At 42.0% G+C, this 24,151-nt stretch overlaps 1 protein-coding gene across 50 annotated transcripts in view; it reads right to left on the bottom strand.

Annotated features, from left to right (window-relative positions):
- Positions 1-4,380: 4,380 nt before the first annotated feature.
- Positions 4,381-24,151, bottom strand: part of ZNF239 (zinc finger protein 239) — a 33,898-nt gene continuing 14,127 nt past the window's right edge. Inside the window, exons 1-7 of one of the 50 annotated variants that reach the window (XM_070264167.1) lie at positions 22,979-23,123; positions 22,209-22,248; positions 17,348-17,420; positions 14,589-14,665; positions 11,680-11,810; positions 9,691-9,882; positions 4,381-6,232 (exon numbers count right to left, since the gene is read on the bottom strand). In XM_070264167.1, coding sequence (XP_070120268.1) covers positions 4,746-5,900 — 1,155 coding nt within the window. In that variant the 5' untranslated portion in view covers positions 5,901-6,232; positions 9,691-9,882; positions 11,680-11,810; ... (2 more) ...; positions 22,209-22,248; positions 22,979-23,123 and the 3' untranslated portion in view covers positions 4,381-4,745. Of the gene's footprint in view, positions 6,233-8,095; positions 8,274-9,690; positions 9,883-11,679; positions 11,811-14,568; positions 14,666-17,347; positions 17,421-22,208; positions 23,268-24,151 lie in introns of those variants that run through there. The other 49 variants (XM_070264184.1, XM_023646542.2, XM_070264175.1 and 46 more) reach the window with 49 other exon arrangements.

Genomic DNA, 24,151 nt, shown 5'->3' with positions numbered 1-24,151 from the left:
GGTGGGCCCCCTACCCTGTTTCCTTTTAGTGCCTTGTTGCACTGGCTAGAACATCTGAGACAATGTTGACTACAAGTGGTGAGTAGACACCTTTGCCTTGTTCCCAATCTTAGGGGGAAAGTGCTCTTTATTTCACCATTAAGTATGATCTCAGATGTAGGTTCTTCCATAGATGCCCTTTATTAGACTGAGGATGGTCCCTTTAATTCCTAATCAATTGAGAGTTTTTAATCATGAATGAGTGTTGAATTTTTTCAAATTCTTTTTCTACATTTAAAAAAGATTAAATGGTTTTCCTTTTAGTATGTTAATATGATGAAATACATTGATTTTGCATGCTAAAACCTTTCATTTCTAAGATAAACTCCACTTGACCATGATGTACTACTATCTTTTTATAGATCGCTGTTTCAATGTGCCATTTTTTAAAAAGAATTTTTGCATCTATGTTGAGAGAGACTGATCTATGATTTCCCTTTCTCATGATGTCTTTGTCTGGCTTTGGTGTGTGGTTGTTGGCTCATAAAATGAGTTGGAAAGTGTTTCTTCCCAGAAGAGCTTGTGTAGAATTGTATCTTCCTTAAATGCTTGGTAGAATTCGTTGTGCCATCTGGGCCTGTACTTTTTTTGTGTAGGAAGTTTGTCAGCTACAAATTCAATTTATTTAATAAGGCTATTCAAGTTTTTTCTTTCTTCTTGAGTGAGTTTTGGTAATTTGTGCCTTTTCAAGGACTTTTCTCATTTCATCTAAGTTGTCGAATTTATTGGCATAATGTTAAAATTCCATACTGCTTTAACTGCCTCCTCCAAATTTTGATATATTCGTTCAGTTCAAAATATTTTCAAATTTTCCTTGTTCCTCTTTAACTCGTGGCTCATTTGAGTATGTTGTTTTATTTCCACATACTTGGGGATTCTTCAGATATTCTTATTAGTGATTTCTTATTTAATTCTGTTCTGGTTATAGAACATACCTTATATGATTTCCATTCTTTTCAATCTTTTGAAACTTGTTTTATAGCCCATAATATGTGAACTTGAAAAGAATATGTATTATGCTGTTGTTGAGTGGAGTGTTCTATAAATATCAACTAATCAAGTTAATTGATAGTCTTATTTCCTTGCTGATTTTCTACCCATTTGTGCTATCAGTTACTTAAGTGTTGAAATGTCTAATTGAAAATTTGCCTATATCTATTTCAACTTCATCAGTTTTTATTGCACAAATCTTGAAGCTCTGTTTTAGTAGTGGAGCTGAAGAGAGCTGCTTTGCTGTTGGATTCCCAAATGCCAGAATACAGGTCTCTCCCTTGGGGCCAATTTCTGCAGAGAAGAAACTTCCCACCTCTTGCTGGAGGGTAAACCTCTGGTTAACAATGCACAGGGGTTGGGGAGGAGGGTGCACATATGTATGGGATGAGGGGAACGTTCCATATACAACTGGCCATTAATTTCACTACTTTCCCTTCACGTCTCAGTCCTATCCTCATTGGGCATCTCTGAGCTTGGAACCAACTGGTTCCTTCTTGTCCTTATCCTCATGTGCAAACAGGAAAAATGGTCTGCTTCTGCTCTGATACAATAGCTATCCTCCTTCCATCTTTCAAATTTTTTTTGAGATCTCTTATTTGCTGATGGTGTTTCTCCTGTTCTATTGCTGTGGTTTTATAAATTTAAAAAGTTTCTTTTCTAGCATTTTAACGCTACCCAGGAGATCAGACATGTTTAACAAAAGCACTTTATAGTCCTTTCTCTGCTATTTTGCTTAGTTGACCAAGTCCTGACATGATTTCTGTAGCCCCTGCTGATCAGTTGCCCCATGTTCCCTATCTATTAGCTTTCCCCAGCTCTATATCTTGAGCCTACTTAACCTACCAACGCAATGCCACTTTTACTCTGGCAGCTACTTTGGGCATGTTGCTTTGGACTTCCCCTTGCTTTCACTGCCTATGGTTCAGCCTTGCACTCCATGCTCAGTTACCACCTTTTCTCACCAATGAAAGTACAATGAGAAAGGCCATGGGAGCTGCAAAAGTGACACTCCACGTTTCTGTCCCTTAAATCTGGCTGTCAGGGTCAGGGATGGAGAAGTAAGGATTAAAAAGATTCTAATTTGGAACTGTGACTACAAGTAGTGATCACATATTCACCAGTATTTTGACCTTAAGATATCAAACAATCCATACAGAAAGCAAACAGCACCCACTGAATAGGTAAGAATTTTAAGAATTGTAAAAGCTTGTCTCAAGTACTCAACAAATAATAACCTGAAACCTAGATCCTTTGCTAAGTTAGTGATAGAATTTTCAACTGAATACAATTGATGGTTACTGAGACTATCCAAAGGTCCTTGTTCAAATCAACAAGTACTGGTAAAGCATCAAGCCTAGGGCAACCCTTGAACTCTGATGGGAACCATTTTTCAAAAATCCTAAGACACATCTTTTTTTCCATTTTCATATCTCTGAAATTTGTGTGTGTCTTAAAAATTAACGAAGTGTTTTCTTTTTACAGCCCAAGGCATCTTGAGATCTGATGAAATGTGACATATCCTCCATTGTTCTTCTGCATTTTTGTGCACAAGTCCTTCTTCTTCTAACTTATTGGTTTCCCCAAACTTCCTTCCCATAACCAGCGAAATGCTCCCCAAGGACTCTGATCACATTTCAGTTGTATTAAGGAAGGTAATGCTTAATAGAGAACAGTAAAAGCTAAACATAGTTAAAAACATTGATTACTTAAGGTATGTATAAAAATTTGGAAAAACGGGCCATTTTACACCCATTTGAGATGTTGATTTCAGACCTACCCTCTGGTCCTACTCTATCTGGTTCTTGTGATCATACTTGGCTCCAAATCCCAGTTAGATTATATACGTCAGCTAATAGAAAACATATGTGACAAACATGAGGGCAGGAGGAACTGGGAGGCATTCATCATTTCAGAGATCACTGACACAGTCACATCACTTGTGATGATGCCTTATGGTATCTGAACAAGTGAAGGGTCTTAGTAATGCCAACGGGCAGATGCTCAGTCACTACCCTAATCATTCCCTATGGACTGCTCAGGGTTAGAGTCAGATAGTCTGGACTATCTCTTGAAGGAGGGCGAATGTCTTAATCTGTCACCCTCCTTCATTCCTTATTAGTTATGAGCTCTGTTTCCCCTAAATCAGTGTATACTTCACTGTCACCTATGTCCTGTCAACTGCTTCAGGCTACCTCTGATGTGGATATATCAGTTACAACCCCACCTTCTCAAGCTAATAAATTGGGCATCCATATTTCCTTACCTGGCATTTTTCATATATGGATACTAGTCATTGGGGAAGAACTGGGATCTAGATCACTGGGCAGCCTCTTGAGCACTGCCTGAGGGATCACTGGGCAGCCTCTTGAGCACTGCCTGAGGGATCACTAACCAGTTTAGAGAATCAGGGCTGCAATTAGGAGCTCATTGTGTAGTAACTTCTGATTCAGTTATGTTTGCAATCCCTTTTCTACTCTCACCTGCTACACGAGCCTCTTGGATTGACTCCTAGGGGATGAATGCCTAACTCTTTGAGGTGTCCTAGCTCCACACGCAATCCCACCCACATCACAAGTGAATTATATGTGATACAGTGAATATTTAAAGCCTGATCTTCCCAAACCTACTCTCCAAATATAGTTAAAAAATTTTTAAATAGCTATTTTTATATGAAGTTCTTTTAGCTAAATATAAAAATAATTTGTAAATATAAGTTAGATGTCTATGGTGACGTGTAAAGTGGCTGGGGATGCTGCAAAAACAAATGATTTTTGGGGGGTACATCAAATATTAAAACAAGGGATAAACCAGAAGAGAGAAATATCAGAAACTTTCTCTCTTGACTCCTTTGTTTTGCTTAGAATAGAACATAAGTGGTGAAGAAAATTAAGGAAACAAGGGAAGGAAGTGTTCAGAGGAGAACTGAATACATTTAAATCTATTTCGACTTCATTTGACATGTTTCAACATGGTGGACGTACCCTACTTGGCTGTAGTTTGCAGGGGAGTCAACTGAGGGGGTGAGATTCAGAAGAATCCTAAAGGACTAGCTGCACCCAGGGACAAGAGCTACTCGTGATCCTGAGCAGCTGCGTTGGTGGAGGCGGGGGGAGGGGGTTCAACACCCTGTAACGTGGCGTATGGGGTGTGCTGCACAAGCAGCTCTTCTCCACCTTCTTGTTGTACGGCCACAGACTGCTGTACATTTTTGCAATAAACACAACACATTTCCAGGTCCACTGGACCTCCAACAACCCCCTCAGCCTAGAACTAACATATTGTACAACCGTAGTTTAGACAGGGCGCCTCAGAGCTGGAAGGAAAGATGAAAAACACAAGGCACACAACTTGAAGAGAAACGAGAGTTCCAATTTCCAAGAGATCGTGAACAAAGGGAAACATGTTCCGCTTGGACAAATGTAAAGTTCTTGCAGTTATAAACGCTGGGTAGGACATGCAGTTCTAATAGCACTGGCTGAACCGCAAAGGACAGACAGTTTCATTCCACGCATCTCAGGAACCGGAACAATGAACTCATGGGATAGCACAACAAAGCGCTTGGTACTTAAATACTCAAAATGAACGAGTGATTTTCAGTGAGGGAACATATCGGAATAACTCTTACTACCTCTCTCCTTCATAGAATACAAAGGTAAGAGTGATGTTAAACATATTTACGTCTTTAAACACGAGCACTGAGACTGAGACCTGGTTTAGCGGGGCTCTTTCCTGTGAACCCGCTGGTGGATGTGGAGGTTGGAGCTCTGGCTGAAGCCCTTCCCACACTTGCTGCACTCATAAGGCTTCTCTCCAGTGTGCACTCTCTGGTGGATGAGGAGTTTGGAGCTCTGGCTGAAGCCCTTCCCACACTTGCCGCAGTGATAGGGCTTCTCTCCAGTGTGGACCCTGAGATGGATGCGGAGGTCAGAGCTCTGGCTGAAGCCCTTCCCACACTCATAGCACTGGTAGGGCTTCTCGCCTGTGTGTATGCACCGGTGGATGTGAAGGTTTGAACTCTGACTGAAGCCCTTCCCGCACTCTCCACATTTGTAGGGCCTCTCTCCCGTGTGGACTCGCTGATGGATGTGCAGGTTAGAGCGCTGACTGAAGCTCATCCCACACTCACCACACTCATAGGGCTTCTCGCCAGTGTGCACGCGCTGGTGGATGTGCAGTTTGGAGCTCTGACTAAAGCCCTTCCCACACCTGTCACATTTATAAGGTTTCTCGCCTGTATGGACTGCGTGATGAATGAGCAGACTTGAACTCCTCGTGAAGCCCTTCCCACACTTGTCACACTTGTAAGGTTTCTCATCCGTGTGGACTGCCCGATGGATGAGGAGACTCGAGCTCCTGGTGAAGCCCTTCCCGCACTGCTCACATTTGTAGGGCTTCTCTGCTGTGTGGTCTCTCTGATGAAGCAGCAGCGCCGAGCTCTCACTGAAGTCCTCACCACACCGACTACATCTATAGCGTTTCTCTGCAGTGTGGATTTTCTCACGTGGATGGCCATCTGAGCTAGAGCTCAATATTTTCCCACAGTCATAACAGTTACAGGGTTTCTCTTCTGTGTGAGCTCTCTGATGACTACGACTGGCCACCTGTGATTTCCAACCACAAACCTCTTTGTGGTTACAGTCGAAGGGATCCAAGGATGCTTTCAACTGGCCATTCTGGCAGATTGCCTCACCACTGAACAATGGTGGGACCAGTTCTGTTACATCAGACACAAGCTTAATCTGAAGGTTCTCTGAACAACGGTCCCTCGGAGGACTATTCCCCTCTGTCACTCTTCTCTCAGTGCTTTCTTCAGTTACAAACAGACTTTTGCTTTCCTGAGGATCCTGGGCCTTATTCTTACAGAACATCGCTGGGGAGACCAGTGTGGCCACGTGGCCTGGAACTTTCAAAGACAACTATTCTTCACTTTCTATGTTTTTGAAACCATTACTTTGAAGAGTCACCATATGGCTCTTGTTTCTGGCAATATGAGAAGAAGCTTCTCCCCACTTTCGACATGGGGAAAGATCTAGTTCAGGGCTCTTGCATACTTCCCCTTGAAGAGTCCCAATAGAATCGTGACTCCCAGTTATTGCATTGGCTCTCTCTCCCAAAATTAGCCAGCAGGAAAGCTCTTCATGTAACAGATCCCTTAGTCCTTTCTCTTGAAGATTCTCCACAGAATTTTCACTCAGGTCTCCTAGGGAACAAAAAGAATTCAGTGATAAGAACAAACAAAGGGTAGATGTCAAGATTTCAAACTGGAGTGCCTAAGGCCTGAAGATTTAGTAACTAGGAAAAAGTTCAGTCTTATCCTCATAGTCACGTCCTTTGGGTTAATGTTGGAAAGAGAGGAAGTCTGACTACACAAGACAGAAATCTTTTCTCTGCTTTTAAGCATGGCCAACGAAAGCATTCCTCCCCTAACCCTGCAGAAGCCTATGAATCCCACATCCTTGCCACAAATAACATTTCATTTCACTTTACTTCATTTTATTTTAATTAAATTTGCATTTAATTGGTAATCCACTTTAATAGGTGCTAGGGATACAAGGAAGAAAATAAAAAAATCCTTTTGCTTAACAAGCGAGAGCCTATTGGGAAGAAAGAAAAGTATAGCAATAATGATGAGACCACGTAAGTGCTATGGTAGATGCATGCACAACCAGTCCTGAAAGCACAGACGAGGGGCATTTGACCCAAACCTTGGGGTCTGGGGGAAGATTTCTGGGAGAAAATGTAAGGAAAAAAATAAAGTGAAATGTGGAGAGAAAATATGACACATTCAGGAAGAGTGTAGGCAGCTTCTTATGAAGGATATAAAACAGGTACCAGGGGTAAAGAGTGTGCCCTGGAGAGGAAGCAGGAGCCAGAACAAAGGGCTTGGTGTGTACTATTAAGGAGTTACGGATAAAACCCTCAGGGATTTCAGGCTACTGAAGGATTTCAAATGGGAGTGAATGACTGACTTCATGATTATAAATAGCATCAGAAATAGGCAAGACTTTAGGTAGAGAGACAACTGCTGTAGCAAATCAGAAGAAGGGTGATAAGGCTGGTGGTTATGGAAAGAATGGGAGAGACATTCTACATCACGTGACGACTAACTAAGCCTAGAAGGGAAAGAAGGCATCAAGCACGATTCCCAAGTTCCCTGTGTGAGTGACGGGGGATGGAGGTGCTGCACAAGAAGACAGGGAAAGCAAGAGGAAAAGGCTGGAGTGGGAAAGGAGGACAGATGACCAACTCAAAATCTGTCTGGTTTAATTTGTGGTGCTCCTGGAAGAGTCTTGCACTGTTCAGTAAGCAGTGAGATATATGAGTCTGGAACGCCTGAGTCAGAACCGTGCTAGGAATACAGAGCTTACGCTTAATAGTATATATGTTGGTCAAAACAAGTAGAGTGAACATTACACTGAAATGACAAAAAAGCAATCTGTAATAGTCTTGGGAAAAAAGAAAGGTTTCCATCAGCAGAACAAAAATGCTGAGGAACTCCTAGATGATAAAGAGTAGATGGATTATGATGACAGAGAAACTAGAAAAAAATGCAACACCTCAAATCATGTACAGAAGACTTTGAAAGAGTAAGAAGTCTTCTCAGGAAGTCCTGGAAATTCAAATTCCAAACTCAGAATCAACAATGATAAAGTAAGAAAGGTTTATCTTGGAAATTCAGCTTTGTGTTCACGTTAGGCATTTCAAACGGCAGGATGAGTTGTTGCTGTTAGCACCAACACTCTCCCAACCACCTTCTTCCCACAAAAAATCAAATATTGGGTGGCTAACAGAAGTGGCCCCATACAAAGCCTCAAGAACAGAATAAATGATCTGCTAAAGAAAGAAAGACTCCTCAGAGTATTAGCTGGGCTGAAGAGAGAAGCAGAAGTTAAGGTAATGATGGGCCTGCAACAACGACAGTGTTGATTAAGGTACAAAAAGAAGCGGTGGACTCCACATGTGCCCAGGGTAAAGCCTCCAGGTAACCCCTGCAGTGGGATTTCTGATAAGGGAGACACCCCAGAGCTGGAGATCAAAGCAGGGCACGCCTCAGATAACTTACTGGCCTGAAGTGGCAACCTCAAAAAAGGGGTCTACACCACCACCATCTGGATTCTTGTTATATCCATCCCAAGTCCAGTCAGCAGAAGCGCCCCCTATGGGTAGAACATGCATGCACCAAAGAGGGTCGGGCATCAGCTGAGGAGGAACACTCCAGTGTCACAGTGTGAACATAAGACTTTCGAAAAAAAATGAGACAATAAAAAAATATAAGCAGACCAAAAAAACCCGGAGAAACATCAATAAAGAGTGGCACAAACTCAAGTGAACAGAGGAAACAGAATTTAAAAGGTACATAATTAAAAGTCCAGAGAAATCTGAGAGGATATCACATCTAGAAAAACAACACAATAATAAAATATGGACAAGTTGTTATGAAAAATAATCAGAATTATTCTAAATTAACAAAAAGATCGAAAAAGATGATAATCGTAACAATTAAGACCTGCTGTGCCCATGGGAGCACTCAGGCACTGGTGGCATGATTTGATGTAAACTATTAAGACACCCATCTGACACAAGGGGAAACCAAGGCTGAAAAGCTTAAGCGACTCAGCTCACAGGTTAAGCTAAAGGGTTAAGTCTTTAGTAATTTTTATTTAGTAATATTTTAATTAATAGTATTTATTATTAATAGAGGTACTGTAGCAAAATTTTTTAAAATTACTTTTTTTCTGTTATTTCTTTCCCTTCATTCTATCTTCACAATATTCACAGATCTCCTAGAAGATGGACTTTTACTTTTATCTTTCCATCTGTCTATTGTACGTACAACCTCAGGACTTCAAGCAAAAAAAACCCCAGAAAATGCTAAAACCACTCAGACAGAAACGCTAGGTTATGTGCAAATAAATGAGAATAATATTGACACTGAACTACTAATCAGCAATACTGGATACCTGAAGATAACTGAGCAATATCTTCTAATTTTGGAGGAAAAGTGATCGTGAAATTCGCATTCTATTCTATACACAGCCAATCAATCATTTCACTGGGAGGAATAAATAGACATCTTTTCAGACAAGAAAGGATTTAAACAATTACTTAAACAATTACTCAGGAATGTACTGTAGCAAAATTTTAAAAATTCTTTAAGAAAAAGCTGATACGTGATACAAGAAACAAGTGAGCCAAGGAGTCAATCAAACAGACAATAAAGTTGAATCAATTGTTGATACATAAAAGAAAACAATAATAATTAACCAAAACTTTATAAAATAGTATGGAATGAAAATCTCCCCAAATAAAACATATTTAAAAAAGCAAGTATTGACTTTAGGAAAAGAAAAAAAGGCACAGTAATCATAGTATACTACTTGACTCTGCAGGAACAAGAATTACGAAGTCAAAGCAATGTAAGCATTAATCACTGGCGTGACTCTGACATAAATTCTTGAAAGGATGAGCATGTTAGGGGATGTAACGTAAAAGAGCTAAATGCTCATCTATGATATAAAGAAGTCAACAGAAAATATCAAGTATTGATAAATTGAAAAATAGCAGTATATCATAATATAATAAATTCAGATTAGAATTATACTGAGGTGCCATTTGCCACCTGTTACGCTGGCAAAAACCCAAAGCCTGAAGACACACCTGCTTGTCAGTGTAAACTGGCATCACCCCCGAAGAAGGACATTTTGGCAATTATCTATCAAAATCACCAATGTATGCACTCAGCGTTCCAGCAGGGGGCTGCATTCCTCAGATTTCCAGACACAGCTGTGAAATGATATTTGCATGAGATTTACTCACTGCAGACGATTTGTGACAGCAAACGACGAGAACCTGGGTAGAGTGGAGTTAGGGACATGAAAGAAAGTTCTCACTGTGCACCTTTTTGTTTGTTTTTATTTTTGCAATATAACTTTAATAATTTGAAAACATTTAGTACATTTGGGAATCTTACTTTTATTTGCTACTCACGGATAATTTATTTTCTACCTTTCTTCAGCATGTCCAAAATCCTCATTGTACATTTTTTTCCAGCTTTATTTAGGTATAATTGACAAGTAACACTGTCTACCTTTTTATGCTTTTTTTAACTAATGCATTTATTCTTTAAAAAAAGAAAACAAGTAGCTGCATATGTGTATTATTTGGAAATATGGACACAAACCCAGTAAGGAAAGCTGAAAGGACTGAAACTGAGTGCCTCTGAGGAGCCACACTGTGGACATGAGGAGCAGCAGAGCAGGGAAACTGGTTTTGCTTATAAGCCTTTTAGTACAATTTCTTTATCTAGGTGAATGCATTACTTTGTTTACAAAGTTGAAAAGTAACGGCAAATAGAAAAAGGAAAAAACAATAAAACAAAAACAGTGCAGTTTGGAGCAGTTAAATCATGCGGTGTGCCAAAATTATTAGATGGCCAAGGACACTAATTCCCCATCTGGCTGCATGCTACCCGGGAATGGCTGCAGAAATGACAGGTCTGTGCAGGTCAGCGGGGCAGGAATTCCATTAACGGTAAGTTTTATAAGTAGTAATGAATCTTTGTGATATTATTTAAAAAAAATATTTAAAATAGGGGGCTGGCCCCGTGGCCAAGTGGCTAAGTTTGCGCGCTCTGCTGCAGGTGGCCCAGTGTTTCGTCGGTTCGAATCCTGGGTGCGGACATGGCACTGCTCATCAAACCACGCTGAGGCAGCGTCCCACATGCCACAACTAGAAGGACCCACAATGCAGAATATACAGCTATGTACTGGGGGGCTTTGGGGAGAAAAAGGAAAAAAAATAAAAAAATCTTAAAAAAATACTTAAAATATTATGAAAAATGAGTGTGTAATATTAGAAGAAAATGCTGACATAATGAGAAAAGAGGTCCTTTTAGCGGGAGTTAATACGACATGACAAAGATCTCTAAGACATACTGCATGAAATAGTCAGTTGAAAAACACATTCAGAATAATCTCATAAATTTTAACACATATATTTGTAATATGCATATATAGAATACACAGAAAAAATAGGATAAACAAACTATTATTAATGACGTCATTTCATATTATACCAATGTGTCTGAAGTTTTGAGATTTTTATATGTTGCTTTAAAAAAAGTCAGACAACTATGTTCAATTTTGTATCAATTAAAAAGGAAAACCTAGAGCAGAGATCGAAAGTGGAAGCACAGATCCTACTCCACTTTCAGCCCTCTGCAAAGAGCAGTCCCAGTGACACTGGGTAGATCAGATCGTACCGCTCCGTTGCTCCACTGGCTTCGCACAGAACTTAGCACCGTATACACGTCTTACCAGGGCCTCCAAGGTCACAAGTGCACAGGCCCTGCCCACCCCTTCATCCCAGCTGCTCCCTGTCTTCTAGCCACACTCCTTCCTCCAGGTCTTCAGGTCTTCTCTTGCACTGTTCTATCTGCCTGGAATATTCCTCCCTTAACCAGTCACCTGTTTAATGCCTGCTGATCCTTTAGATCGCAGTTTACATGTCACTTCAGAGGCCTTCCCTGAAACTTTCAACAACACATACGTCAGCCTCGTCCCATCCCATGCCTTCATTCTCTCAGAGCACACTGTTTCATCCTTCATAGGACTTATCAATTTATAGTAATATATCATGTGTACTTACTGTCTCTTCCGCAAGACTGTAAAAAATTATTTCTTCTCTGTTAAACTCCACAGCAGTCAATTTTTAAATCTTGACTATGTGCACACAGCACTGGAAGTATTAGATACATTGCTTTCCCTCCACAAACCTGGCTGGAAACAAGGAAAATAAATCAGACTTGCAGATTCAATAGTTAAAAAAAAAAAAAGCATACAAAAGAATATGTAATCAGGTCTAGGACTGTGAGATATAAATTGAAAGTTCTGAGAGAAAGCAGTCAAGTGGAAGAGATGGTCAAAGTTTTCACACAGGTAATGGACTCTGAATAAAACCTTAAACGACAAAATTCACCAGGAACCAGAGCACGGTAATCAAAGGTACCAGAGCAAGTGAGCATGGAGGACTTCCAGAGAACAGGCTTAGCTGGAAGGAAAGTAAACTCAGGATAGCAGAGAACAATGCTCCACAGGGGAGAGCAAGCACCAAGGGCCTTGAGAGCCAGGTGGGAGTTGAGAGGCTCTACACCTGCAACTGAAGGTCATGCCAGGCTTTTACCCAGAGTGACGTGGTAAATGGGAGGTCAGGGAGACAAGTCTACTTGCAAGATCCAACTTGAGCCTGAAGAATGATGTCAATAATCTAGCTGATTGTTACCATAATTCAAGCATTAAATGGACCCATTTCAGGGTGATATCTGGGGGACTTAAGAGTGTTACTAAATTTAAAAGAACTTAAAGTCAAAAAAGAATTATTGGTGAGAGAACTACACATACTGAGGATGGGGAGGGAGAAACTTAACGGCCTATTTCTAAACTAGGAGACTGGAGGGGTGGGCCTGGTGGCATAGTGGTTAAGCTCTCGCACTCCGCTTCAGCAGCCTGGGGTTTGTAGGTTCAGATACTGGGTGTGGACCTATAGACTGCTCATCACGCCATGCTGTGGCGGCGTCCCATGGACAAAATATAGGAAGACTGGCAGAGATTACAGCTCAGGGCCAACCTTCCTCAAGCAAATAGAGGAAGATTGGCAACAGACGTTAGCTCAGGGCCAATCTTCCTCACTAAATAAATAAATAAATAAATAAATAAATAAATAAATAAAATAAACTAGGGGACTAGAGGAATGTTAATATTCCCCCAGAACTGGGAATATGAGAAGAGAAGTTAAAAGGGAAAGGAATTTTGAAAATTCTCAATACACTGAATTTGAAGTGACACTGGATAGTCAAGTGTAGGTATCCCATAGCCAAGAAAATACACAGGAACAGAGTTTAATATGAGGAGAGGAAATAAAGCCATTAGGGTTATTGAAATAGAAAGGATAGTCAAGGCTATTTAAATGTACGATAGCTCTTGGATGGAGGCAGACAAGTATACATATCTAGCGTGCATTCTCAGCAGGGCACTATTGCCTCCAAGGTGGTGAGAATTGGTTCTTAGAGGGCAGTGGTGGTAGTAAGAAAAAGAGTGAGAAACTGACATACAGTGATCAAAGAGCAGGGCCTTTTGAGATTTCCAAAGTTAGAGGAAAGACTGAGAAATACGCAGAGAAAAGGAATAAAAGAGAGGCTGGAGGAAATAGGAAAACTATGATTTCATACAAGTCAAAAAATTTTAAGATCAAGGTAAACACTATCAAAACCATGCAAAACATTAACAATAGTAAATGCTCTGAAAGACATTAAAAAAGGAAACGCTCTGAAAGGCACAAAAGTTTATTAGTGACTTCCAAGTGAGCAATTTTGGTCCAAAGATAGAGCACCGGCACTAGGTTTATATAAAGAAAATGGAAACGCAGGACTCTCCCCACCTCCAGGTACCACTTCCTTCTGGGTTGATCCCCTCACTCCCCAGGTTTGGCTGAAAACAACGGTTCAAGAGCCACAGTTTCTAAGGGAAGAGAACCATGTGGATTGGGGCAGGAAAAAGCCCTGAAAGCCATGATCGCAAGATCCTTCTCTTTGGTCGTTTTTATAGAATGTCTGATTTTACTACAAAATGGCAGTTTCACATGGTTCAACCTGGGAGGGAGACATGCATCTTCCCATCTAATTAAAAATTCTTTATCAGCATCTACTTTTTTTTGTGAGGGAGATTGGCCTTGAGCTAACATCTGTGCCAACCTTCCTCTATTTTATGTGGGATGCTGCCACAGCATGGCTTGATGAGTGGTGCTAGGTCCGTGCCTGGGATGCGAACTGTGAACTCCAGGCCGCTGAAGCGGAGCATGTGAACTTAACCACTATGCCACTGGGCTGGCCCCTATCAGCATATTTTTAATGGCCACAAATTCTTCTCTTGTATGATCCACAATAAATTGTATAACCAATCCCTTCTGATACATTTGGTGAGTAACTTTTCACTATTTTAAATGATTCTATAATGACTCATCTTTGTACACAATTTTCAGTTGGACTTAAGTCTAGATACCTAAAAATGAATTATTACATCAAAAATGTTTAAGGCTCTTTGACTCAAGCGGTCAAAATGTTTTTGAGAAAAACCATATCAATTATACCCCTATGTATCGCTAGGGAATGAGGTTTTGTCTCTCCAAAGTACCGTCGTATCTTCAGAAGGGGAGACGGATGCATCCCTGAAGGTGGAAGAAAAGCAGCAGTGGGGAGGAGGTGTTGCAGGACAGGGGAGGTTTAATGAAGTCTAAGCAAAGATGGTGCAAGACCAATGTGGGGAAAATGAGGGAAAGATGGAGTACAGATAAGAAGGTCAGTGTGAATGGGGAAGACCACAAGCTTCTGAAAAGGCAGAATGGGGAGGAAACGAGTAGATAAATGTTGGTCAGTTCGTGGAAACTGAGGCCTCAGCTGTCTCCAGAGACCAGAGAACTTCAAAGAGAACTCCAGGAACAATTAAAAAGGGACTCCTCTTTCACGCGTTAGCCGGGGCTCACAGCTTGCCACGATGCTTAACTGATTCTTTTTCATCAAGTTCATTCTCCATTATTTAATGATCTTCAGTTTCAACTTGCTCCAACTGAGAGGTCACATCTGGGAAACACAGAGAGTGGGTGACTGTGCAGAAAGCTAAATCAGTCCCAAACCCTGGCTTATCAGGGATGGAAAAGGTATGGTTTCTGAGACGACTCAGTAAAGCTACCATTCTCCAATTCTTACCAATCAAAGTTCTTTAGTGCTTAGAACAATCAGAAACATCCTTTTGTGCCAAAGAGAAACTAGGGAACTCTGATTTCTGAACCACAACTCCTGGAGCTCCATTACTATTTAAAATGGAAGAAAAAAAACTCCCAAGGGCAGGTGTCCAGGCTCATGTTCTGGCCCACGAGACCAAGTGGCTCGAGTTCTCCAGCACCACAGCTCTGCGAGCTTCCTCTGAGTGGGGTCCCAGCAATCCCACCACACCTCAGTTACTCGACCGTTTCTGGTTCCTAAAACATTAAGCGCATTCCTGCTCAACCAACAACCACCTGCACAAATGCTCTGGAAGGAGGGAGAGGTTGGTAGCACTGGAAAAGATGAGAAGGGTACAAAAGTGTGCAGTTCAGGGATCTGAGGGATCTAAGTCAAGTTTTGTCAGAAAATTTTTCTTTTCTCATCTACTTTGCTACTTCCATCCAATTCCTTCCCCTCTTGCTCACAACTCACCCAAGCTCAAGCTATCCAGCTACCGAATCTTTCCTTTCCACTGCCATCTCATGGTCATTGCTGAGTTGTCCTTTCCCTTCATTCCCACTATTATCCTGACAACCTCAACACTCCTGAGAACAAGTTACCCAACTCTCTAACCTCACATTTCTTAATCTCCTTAGGGTTGATGATCTCTGCCTCATTTCATCAAACTCAATAACCATAATCAGGCCCATTTCACGATTTGGATCACTCTGCCTTTGAAGGATTAACCTCTTAATATCCTACACCTTAAAAACATCTTCCTGGGGCTGGCCCAGTGGCATAGTTGTTAAATTCACATGCTCCACTTCAGCGGCCTGGGGTTTGCGGGTTCGGATCCCTAGTGTGGACCTAGTGCTGCTCATCAGGCCATGCTGTGGCAGCATCCCACATAAAATAGAGGACAATTGGCACAGATGTTAGCTCAGCAACAATCTTCCTCAAGCAAAAAGAGGAAGATTGGCAACAGATGTTAGCTTAGGGCCAATCTTCCTCACAAAAAATACACATACACACACACAGAAATCTTCCTGTTCTTTCTGCTCTTCCTCTTCCATCACACCTGCCTTGTCAAGATCACCATCCTTTAACCTTTCCTTTTTCTCCTCTCAGCCAAAGCAGACTTCTGACCTCAAGTTTTTCCCTAGTCGTATCAATCATATATCCTTTCTTCCTCTAAACTAAGTAGTTGAACATTCCTGGAAAAAACAAAATAGCATATAGACACATAGCCATAAAATACTCTTCTCAGGTACTCCCATCTAGCCCCTTTGGCTTAAAATATCACTGACTGCCAAATACTTACCGCCAGCCCTAACCTTTCCCATCAACTCCAGGCTCCAACTTTCCACCTAACATCTACACTTGCATGTCTAAAAGGCACTTAAAACTTAACAGGCCCCAACAGAACTCTTGCTCCCAACAATCTCCGTCAACATCTGCTCTTGCCTAGTCGTCCTCATTTTAGTAAATGGCCACATGACGCACCCAATTCCTCAAGCCAAAATCCTCAAAGTAATTTTGATTCTCTTCTCTCTTCCTCGCATTTTGTCTAACACCAAGTGCTATCAACTCTACCTCTAAAACACATCTGAATCTACCCACTTCTCTCCATCTTGCACTATTATTGTCACGAGTTCCAGCCATCATTAACTCTTACTTGCACCAACCTCCTAATTTGTCTGCTACCACTCCTGCTCCCCAACACAATGAATTCTCCACATAGCAACCAGAGAGATCTTTTAAAACACACACTACATCAAGTGTGATACCCTCCAAAGACTTTTCAATGGACATCGAGTAAAATCCAGAGTCTTCATCTTGGTCTACAAGGCTTTACAGACTGGGGTCCTGTCAATTTTCCAAACTCAGCCCTAGTCACTCCTCCCTTATGTGTCACACTTGGCCCCAGTGACCTTGCAGGTGCTTGACCACGTCAAATGCATCTCAACTTAGGGCCTTTGCACTGGCTGTCCCTCTGCCCACAATGTTCTTTTTCTGATCTTCACATGCCTGGTTCCTTATCATTCAGATCTTAGCTGAAACGCCACCTCCTCAGAGAAGCATCTCCTTGACCATCTAACCCAGAGTAGCACCCAGTAACTATCACTTCTCTGTTTTAATTTCTTTGTACTACTTATGCCTTATGTCATTTTCTAATTTACTCATTTGCTTTCTTATTTACAGTCTGTCTCTCCCCATGAAGACACAGTTTCCCTAAGAACAGAGAGGCTGTCTGGTGTGTTTATGGCTGCATCCCCAAGGCCTCAAGCAGGGACTGGCAAATAAAAGGAGTCCAAATATTTATCTAGTTAACTTCACAGTGAGTCTGGTTCCCTCCAGGGTTCTGTCAATGGAAGAACACTTCTCAAATTGCCTCTGGTGAAGAACCAATTTCTTTTAAAAAATTTCTAATATGTCACAGACTGATACTTTTGTAAAACATAATAATTACTACAAAATAAAAACCCAGACATATAAAATATCAACACCAATTTTTTAAAATCATTAGATTTAATGGACATAAAAGTTTTAAACACTTACTCTCAATTTCCTTGTGTCTTTGCAGACTGGCAACAAGCTGTTCGTGGGCTGGCAGCAGTCTACAGGCCACACTCTGAAAAGCAGAGGATAGAATATACACAAAACGACTGAGAGCCAGGTGAAGCCCAAAAGAGCAGCTCACCTCTGGCCAGGGGAGTGCCCAGCAACCTTCAGAAGCGCAGGCACCTTGGGCTGGAGGCTGAAGGGATCCCACACACTCCCTCCTCAGGAAAGAGCACAACCAGGCTGCCCCCAGGAGTAACACAACTACCCTATTCGCCACCAGTGGAGAAGGCAGCAATGAGAGAAAGTGTTTCCTCCCAAGCTCTCCTCTCAAGGTCACAGGTCTCTACTGTGTCTGAGGAAGAGGGATGAGATTGGGCTAGAGAAGCCTGCAGGTCCCTGCAAGGTGGGACGAAGGAGTTAAAGTGGAGGGCGCTGCCTTAGACCGCCATAAATATACTTGTTAGTACAACAGGGCCTGTGAATGCCAAGTGGTTGGATGAGCCACTTCTCTCACCCAGACTTTTTCTTCTCCACCTCAGGGAAAAAAGACTACTTTCTGTCCAAGGGTCACCACCCCTATGCATTCTACATGGAATCCTTTCCTCCCTTCTGAGAGTTAAGTCCATCAATTATCTTTTTTCCCTTTTATTTTTAATCTGTCTTCCACCCACTCATCTGGATTGTCTAAGACTCCTTCCTTACCTCAACAGTATTCAAACCACTTCAGATCCTGTCAATTCTCTCTCCTAAATCTTCCTCCAATGTGTTACCTCTTCTTTATTCCCACTGCCACTGTCCTATCCTAGGTGAGGTCCTCATTTCTTACCTAGATCACAACAATTCCTTATCAAGTCTTCAAAATACAAGTTTTGTCATCTTGCAATCAGTAGATTGGACAGTCAGAGTTATTCATTTATTAAGATCCCACAGGTTAAGTGGTGGGGAGAATTCCATGCTGAGAACAGAAAGAATACGTGGATGGACTACCAACTTTGTGGTAGTCTGAAAATTCCAAGATGAGAAATGGCATGACAGTGGACCACAAGAAAGGAATCAGTGTGACAAGGGAAAGGAAAAACAGCAAGAAAGGAGTGGTTCTGCGAAAGCAAGACAAAGTTGGGAATGAAAGCACCTGAATAGTGAATAGTCTCCCCTGGTGTCAGTGGGGCTAACGAGTCACCCCAAAGTAGAACTCAGGCTTACTGTGGGAAAGAGGACTCAGCATCCTGAAGCCCGACCAAAGTGGAAGGTCACAGGACCCGTAGGTTCCTGTTCCCATCCAACGAATGTCAAACTCCTCAAATCTACATACACGTGTGGCTTTCCACTTCCTCTCCAGAGCCCATCCCTGCTAGCTCCAACAATTTACTCAGGAAACAGTAATGCAGAAGGCAGGAGGCAGGCAGGAACTGTAGTCAGCCAGGATTACCTGCAGTGATCCAAAGGTCATGCTCTAGTCCAGAATATCCCTTTACACATTTCTTCTGCCCTGACTTATATTTCTCCCATCCATTTTGGGAATCCTTTGTTTCAGGACAACCAATAACCTCCTTTCTGAAGCAGAAGGCTAAGTTAAATGCCTCCTCCTTCAAGATCTTATAGCATTTTCCACATACCTCTACTATAGTTATTAAATCTATCTCCCAAATTGGCTATAAGATTCCAAAGGATAGGGGCCATGCTCAACTAATCTTTAAATCCCCACCAACTAGCACAACTGATACAGAATGAAATGATAAATAAATTCACATTCAACTTAATGAAATTATACAAGTAAAAACCTTGAGATCATCAAACTTAACACTCTAATCTTACAGATGAGAAAACCAAGGTTCATAATGGGGAAGTGACTTACACAAGGTCACAGAGGGAGGGAAGGGTTAAATTGGGATTCCTGCCTTTCAGCAAACTCAAGGACAATGTCTGGTACACAGGAAACACTCAGCAAGTGTTGATGGAATGAAGGGTTTTCTTTAAATTCAAAAAGTTATTAACATATGCCAGAATCTCAATTTTTCACTATACTAGCAATTTCCAACTTCATCATAAATAATCTTCATCAGGTACCAGATAGAGGAGAAGGAAGGAAAATATAGAGAGCACAGGGTCTTACTCATGCTAATCTCCCTTGAAGTCCTCAATTACTTTTTAAGGCACAGAGACAGCAGGCTCTCAGTACCTTGAGGCAGGCTACTGTCCTCTAAACAAACTGATTTTTATAAGAGCTCATGGTCTCTTCCTATATATGTGAGGACTGTATTTGCCAAGACCAAAAAGATGGTCTTGCTACCTTATACCTGTCAGAATATAATTAACCAGACAAAAAAATAACAACTGTTGGAGAGGATGTAGAGAAAAGGGAACCCTCATACACTGCTGGTGGGAATGCAAACTGGTACAGCCACTATGGAAAACAGTATGGAGATTTCTCAAAAAATTAAATTAAAAATAGAAATACCATATGACCCAGCTATCCCTCTACTGGGTATTTATCCAAAGAACTTGAAATTAATAATTCAAAGAGACTTATGCACCCCTGTGCTCATTGCAGCATTATTCACAATAGTCAAGACGTGGAAGCAACTCAAGCGCCCATTGACTGATGATTGGATAAAGAGGATGTGGCATATATATACACAATGGAATACTACTCAGCCATAAAAAAGGACAAGATCGTGCCATTTGCAACAACATGGATGGACCTTGAAGGTATTATGCTAAGTGAGAATAAGCCAGACAGAGAAAGATACACACTGTATGATTTCACTCATATGTGGAAGATAAATACATGGATAAGGAGAATAGAATAGTGGTTAGCAGAGAGGAAGGTGGTTGGGGGTAGGGCAAAAGAAGTACAGTGGCACATTTATATGGTGAGGATAAAAACTAGACTATGAACATGGTGAACATGATGCAGTCTACACAGAAACTGATATATAATAATGTACACCTGAAATTATACAATAAGCCAATATGACCTCAATAAAATAATAAAAAGATGGTCTTGCTGGTGGCGTTGTTAAGAACCAACTATTTTTTCCTTAAAATCCAGTCTGACATTTTATTCAAATAACTTCTGGTGTGATGACCTGTTTAGCCATGGAGAAGGAACAGCATGGAGTTGGAAAACATGGGGTTTCCTTCTGACTCTGTGGCTCTCTGCAACAAAGCACATGGCGCTTCTCCTCAGCTCGCTCAGGATTAGAGCTCTGCTCTGCAAAATGCCAGCAGCACGGCAGAGAGGGGACTGGCTGGCCTCCTCCATTTCAAACATTTTATGATTCTAAGTGCCAATCTTGAGGTGACTTTCTAGAAATGGCTTTATGGAGACAAATGAGAAACTGCTTTTAAAAAAAGTGCTACTCGGTAATTTAAGAGTTTAATGTACCAATTAAACAAGTAGATACGTTGGTAAAGGGAACAAAGCAATCAGAGCATAAAAGATGACTCATCTCACCTACCTTAGTGATACTCACATCAGTATGCAGAGAAATACTTTACAATAAGTGCAACAAATCTTTGGATGCACAAAGATCAACAGATAAAAAAGGAGTAAAATTCTCCTTTTAGCAGGTCTGGGGGTTGGTGGTGCCTAGGAACCTTAATTCTCAAAGAACACCACAGATAATTCTGATGCATAGCTTGGTTGAGGAGCATCTCTAGGAGTGATCTGGTACCTACTGTGCTATTTAACAAACTTTCTTATATTTTTCACTCTTTCATGTTTCAAAAATGATTATCATTAATGTGCCTACTTTTTTCCCGTACACATATTCTGCTCGTGAAGAAAAGCACCATAGTTTATACAGTAGCCCCCATTATCCACGGTTTTGCTTTCCATGGTTTCACTTAGCTGCAGTCAACCATGGTCTGAAAATATTAAATGGAAAATTCCAGAAATAAACAGTTCATAAGTTTTAAATTGCATGCCATTTTGAGTAGCATGATGAAATCTTTCACCATGCTGCTCCACCTTGCCCAGGACATGAATCATCTCTTTGTCCAGGATATCCACACTGCATAGCTACCCGCTACCTGCCCAGTAGTCACTTGGTAGCCGCCTTCTCCCAGATGGACTGTTGAGGTATTGCAGTGCTTGTGTTCAAGTAACCCTTACTTTACTTAACAATGGCCCCAAAGCCCCAGAGTAGTGATGCTGGCAATTCAGATATGCCAAAGAGAAGTTAATGTTGTTAATCTCCTCCTGTGCCTAATTTATAAATTAAACCTTATCACAGGTATGTACATATAGGAAAAATCATAGTATACATAGAGTTTAGTACTATCCAAGGTTTCAGGCATCCACTGGGGGTCTTAGAATGTATCCCCCACGGATAAGGGGGGACTAGTGTAATTCCATTTGTTTTCCTGAGGCCACTTACTACTGGACTGATCATGTAATATCTTTGAATGACTTTTTAGTGAGAGAAAAATGTCTGGCAGGAAAAGGCAGGCTTTGAGAGAGCGGACCAGGCAAAGAAGCAGTGTGGAGCCTTTGAATAAAAGCACATAGCCCAGTGCTCTGGGGAGAGGACCAAGCTCACGGAGGGAGGGTGGTTCAGTGAAAAATGATGTGGAATTTAAAGTCAGTAGATACTGGTGTGGATTCTGGCAACATCATCTGATAGCTATATGCTCTTCGTGTATTAATGCTCCTAAACCCATATTTATGAAATACTTGTATCTCACGCTGAAGCCTGACAATAAAGAGAAAAACAACACACAGAACAAAGACAGGACGTGACACCAGACAGGCACGCAATTAATGCTGATGTTCTTCTTTAGTCCCAAGAAAGAAAGGCTATGTCCATTCTCAGAGAGATGGCATTTCTGGGGAGAAGAAACCCCAACTCACCTGGAACTTGGTCATTTCCTCCTCTCAGGAAGGAGAGAGTCTTGGAAAGGTAGAGTTAGGGAAAGAGGAAGAGCCATGAAAATCAAGTCCACCTTGCAGGACACAGACTAGCCAGTCCAGCAAGGCTGTGGGAAAAAAGTTCCTCAGCTCCCGCTCCTAACCCCGCTGTCAGCCCATCGCACGCCCTCTCCCCAGAGGCCGCCCTCGGCTCCCAACGCCGCACCTCCCTCACCTCTCTCCGTAGGGCTTTGGATCAAGCCGGCCAACCCATCCCCCACAACCCCGCCCAAACCCACGAGGCTAAGTAAACTCTGCAGCCCCCAGCAGCTCTAAGATGTGTCCATTTCCTCAGGCTTTCCGGTTTCTGCCCTAAAGTTCTAGTCAGGGCAGTAAGATGTGTCGCTTCTCGGATGCATTTCGACTGCCCGAGACGCCTTCCCCGACCTGAATCGTTTTAGGAGTGCAGAGGCTCAGACGCAGCCTCCTTTTAGTGAGGACAGCGCTTTGGGGACAGAAACCTCGGTCCCCCACAGGAGCCCCTCTCGGTCACCTAACAACCACTGAAAACCTCCCTGAATAAAGCCAATCCCTGCCGCGGAAAAGGCCGATGTGGCCAACTACGAAGCCCCCAGGCTGGCCAAGGCCAGAGCTCGGTCAGGCGGGAGGAGCGCCCCTTGGGGTCGGGGCCAGTTCAGCGCTCTGGGACGCCTCGTCCCAAGTGACCGCAGCCCGGCCAGGGGGACGCAGCAGCGGCCGCGGCGCTCGGATACACGTGCGGCCCGGAACTGCAACTCCACCAGGTCGCACGCCCTCCCACGGCCGCCCCGCCAGGCCTCCAGCGCCTCCCCCGCGGCACTCCCACGGTCCGACGCCTCCCTGCAGGCGCTGGCGCCGCACGCGTCTCACCTCCCACGTGGGAACCGACACCTGGCAGCGCAGGATTCCGGATACTGACCCGCGCCCGCGCCTAGGGCCCAGAACTACAAATCCCAGAAAGCCGCGGGCGGGCCACGCCTACTTCCGGCGCCCTCTTCTGGCGCTGATACCCGCCTTCACGAGGCGCTGCGTCGAGGGTGGGTTCGTGATGCGGTTGCTGCTGCTTGTGGTTGTTTGTTAGCGAATAGTTCATTCACGTTATCCTGTTTTTATTTTTTTTAGTACATAGGCGTAAGAATTACTTTAAGAATATCCATTAAGGTGTTTTCGTTTTGTTAAAGTGCTAGTGGGGGAAATGAACTTAGATGTCAGCCGTAATTTCGTCTTTACCTTTAAAAATATTCTAAAATAGCTTTGTGCCCCTCGGGATCTCCGTCTCACGTCCGAAGTTCATTTATTTAGGAAACATTATTTGAAGGCATACTATGTTCCAGGAACTGTTAAAGATACTTAAACAAAAATCTCCCATGTTCTCTTGAACCCGCTGTAATTAGGTTTTGTTCCCTACCAATCCAGTGTAAAATCATTAATTTCAACAACCTAGGTTCAAAATATATAAATCAGAAACTTTTAGAACAGGAGAAATTGACAGTTACTATCATAGTGGGGTATTTTGAGATACCTCTTACAGAAAAAATCAAGTCAATAAAAATCTGCTTGGGATATAGAAAAAGAAAAACACAGTTAACAAGCTTGATTTAATAGGTAGATATAGTACAGTAGACCCGAAATCAGGAGATAACCATTTTTTAAAAACATGAAACAGTACAAAAATTGATCCCATTAATGATCTAGTAAGGAAGAAGAAAGACAAGAATGGCAGGCAGCCCAGTTAGCAGTGAAAAATCCTGATTCTGTCTGTCTTTTAATAAATTAAGCACAATAATTAGCATATATGTGCCAAACACTATACCTTTATCTCCTGTAATCTTTCCATACACCCTAATGAGGTAGGTAGTGTGACCCCATTTTATAGCTTTTACATTTTAAAGGCTTTAAGAAGCATA

The sequence above is a fragment of the Equus caballus genome, chromosome 1 (assembly GCF_041296265.1).
Source record: "Equus caballus isolate H_3958 breed thoroughbred chromosome 1, TB-T2T, whole genome shotgun sequence".
Classification (NCBI taxonomy): domain Eukaryota; kingdom Metazoa; phylum Chordata; class Mammalia; order Perissodactyla; family Equidae; genus Equus; species Equus caballus.
Note: the sequence above shows the minus strand (reverse complement) of the source record. Positions and strands in the feature narration are given on the sequence as shown.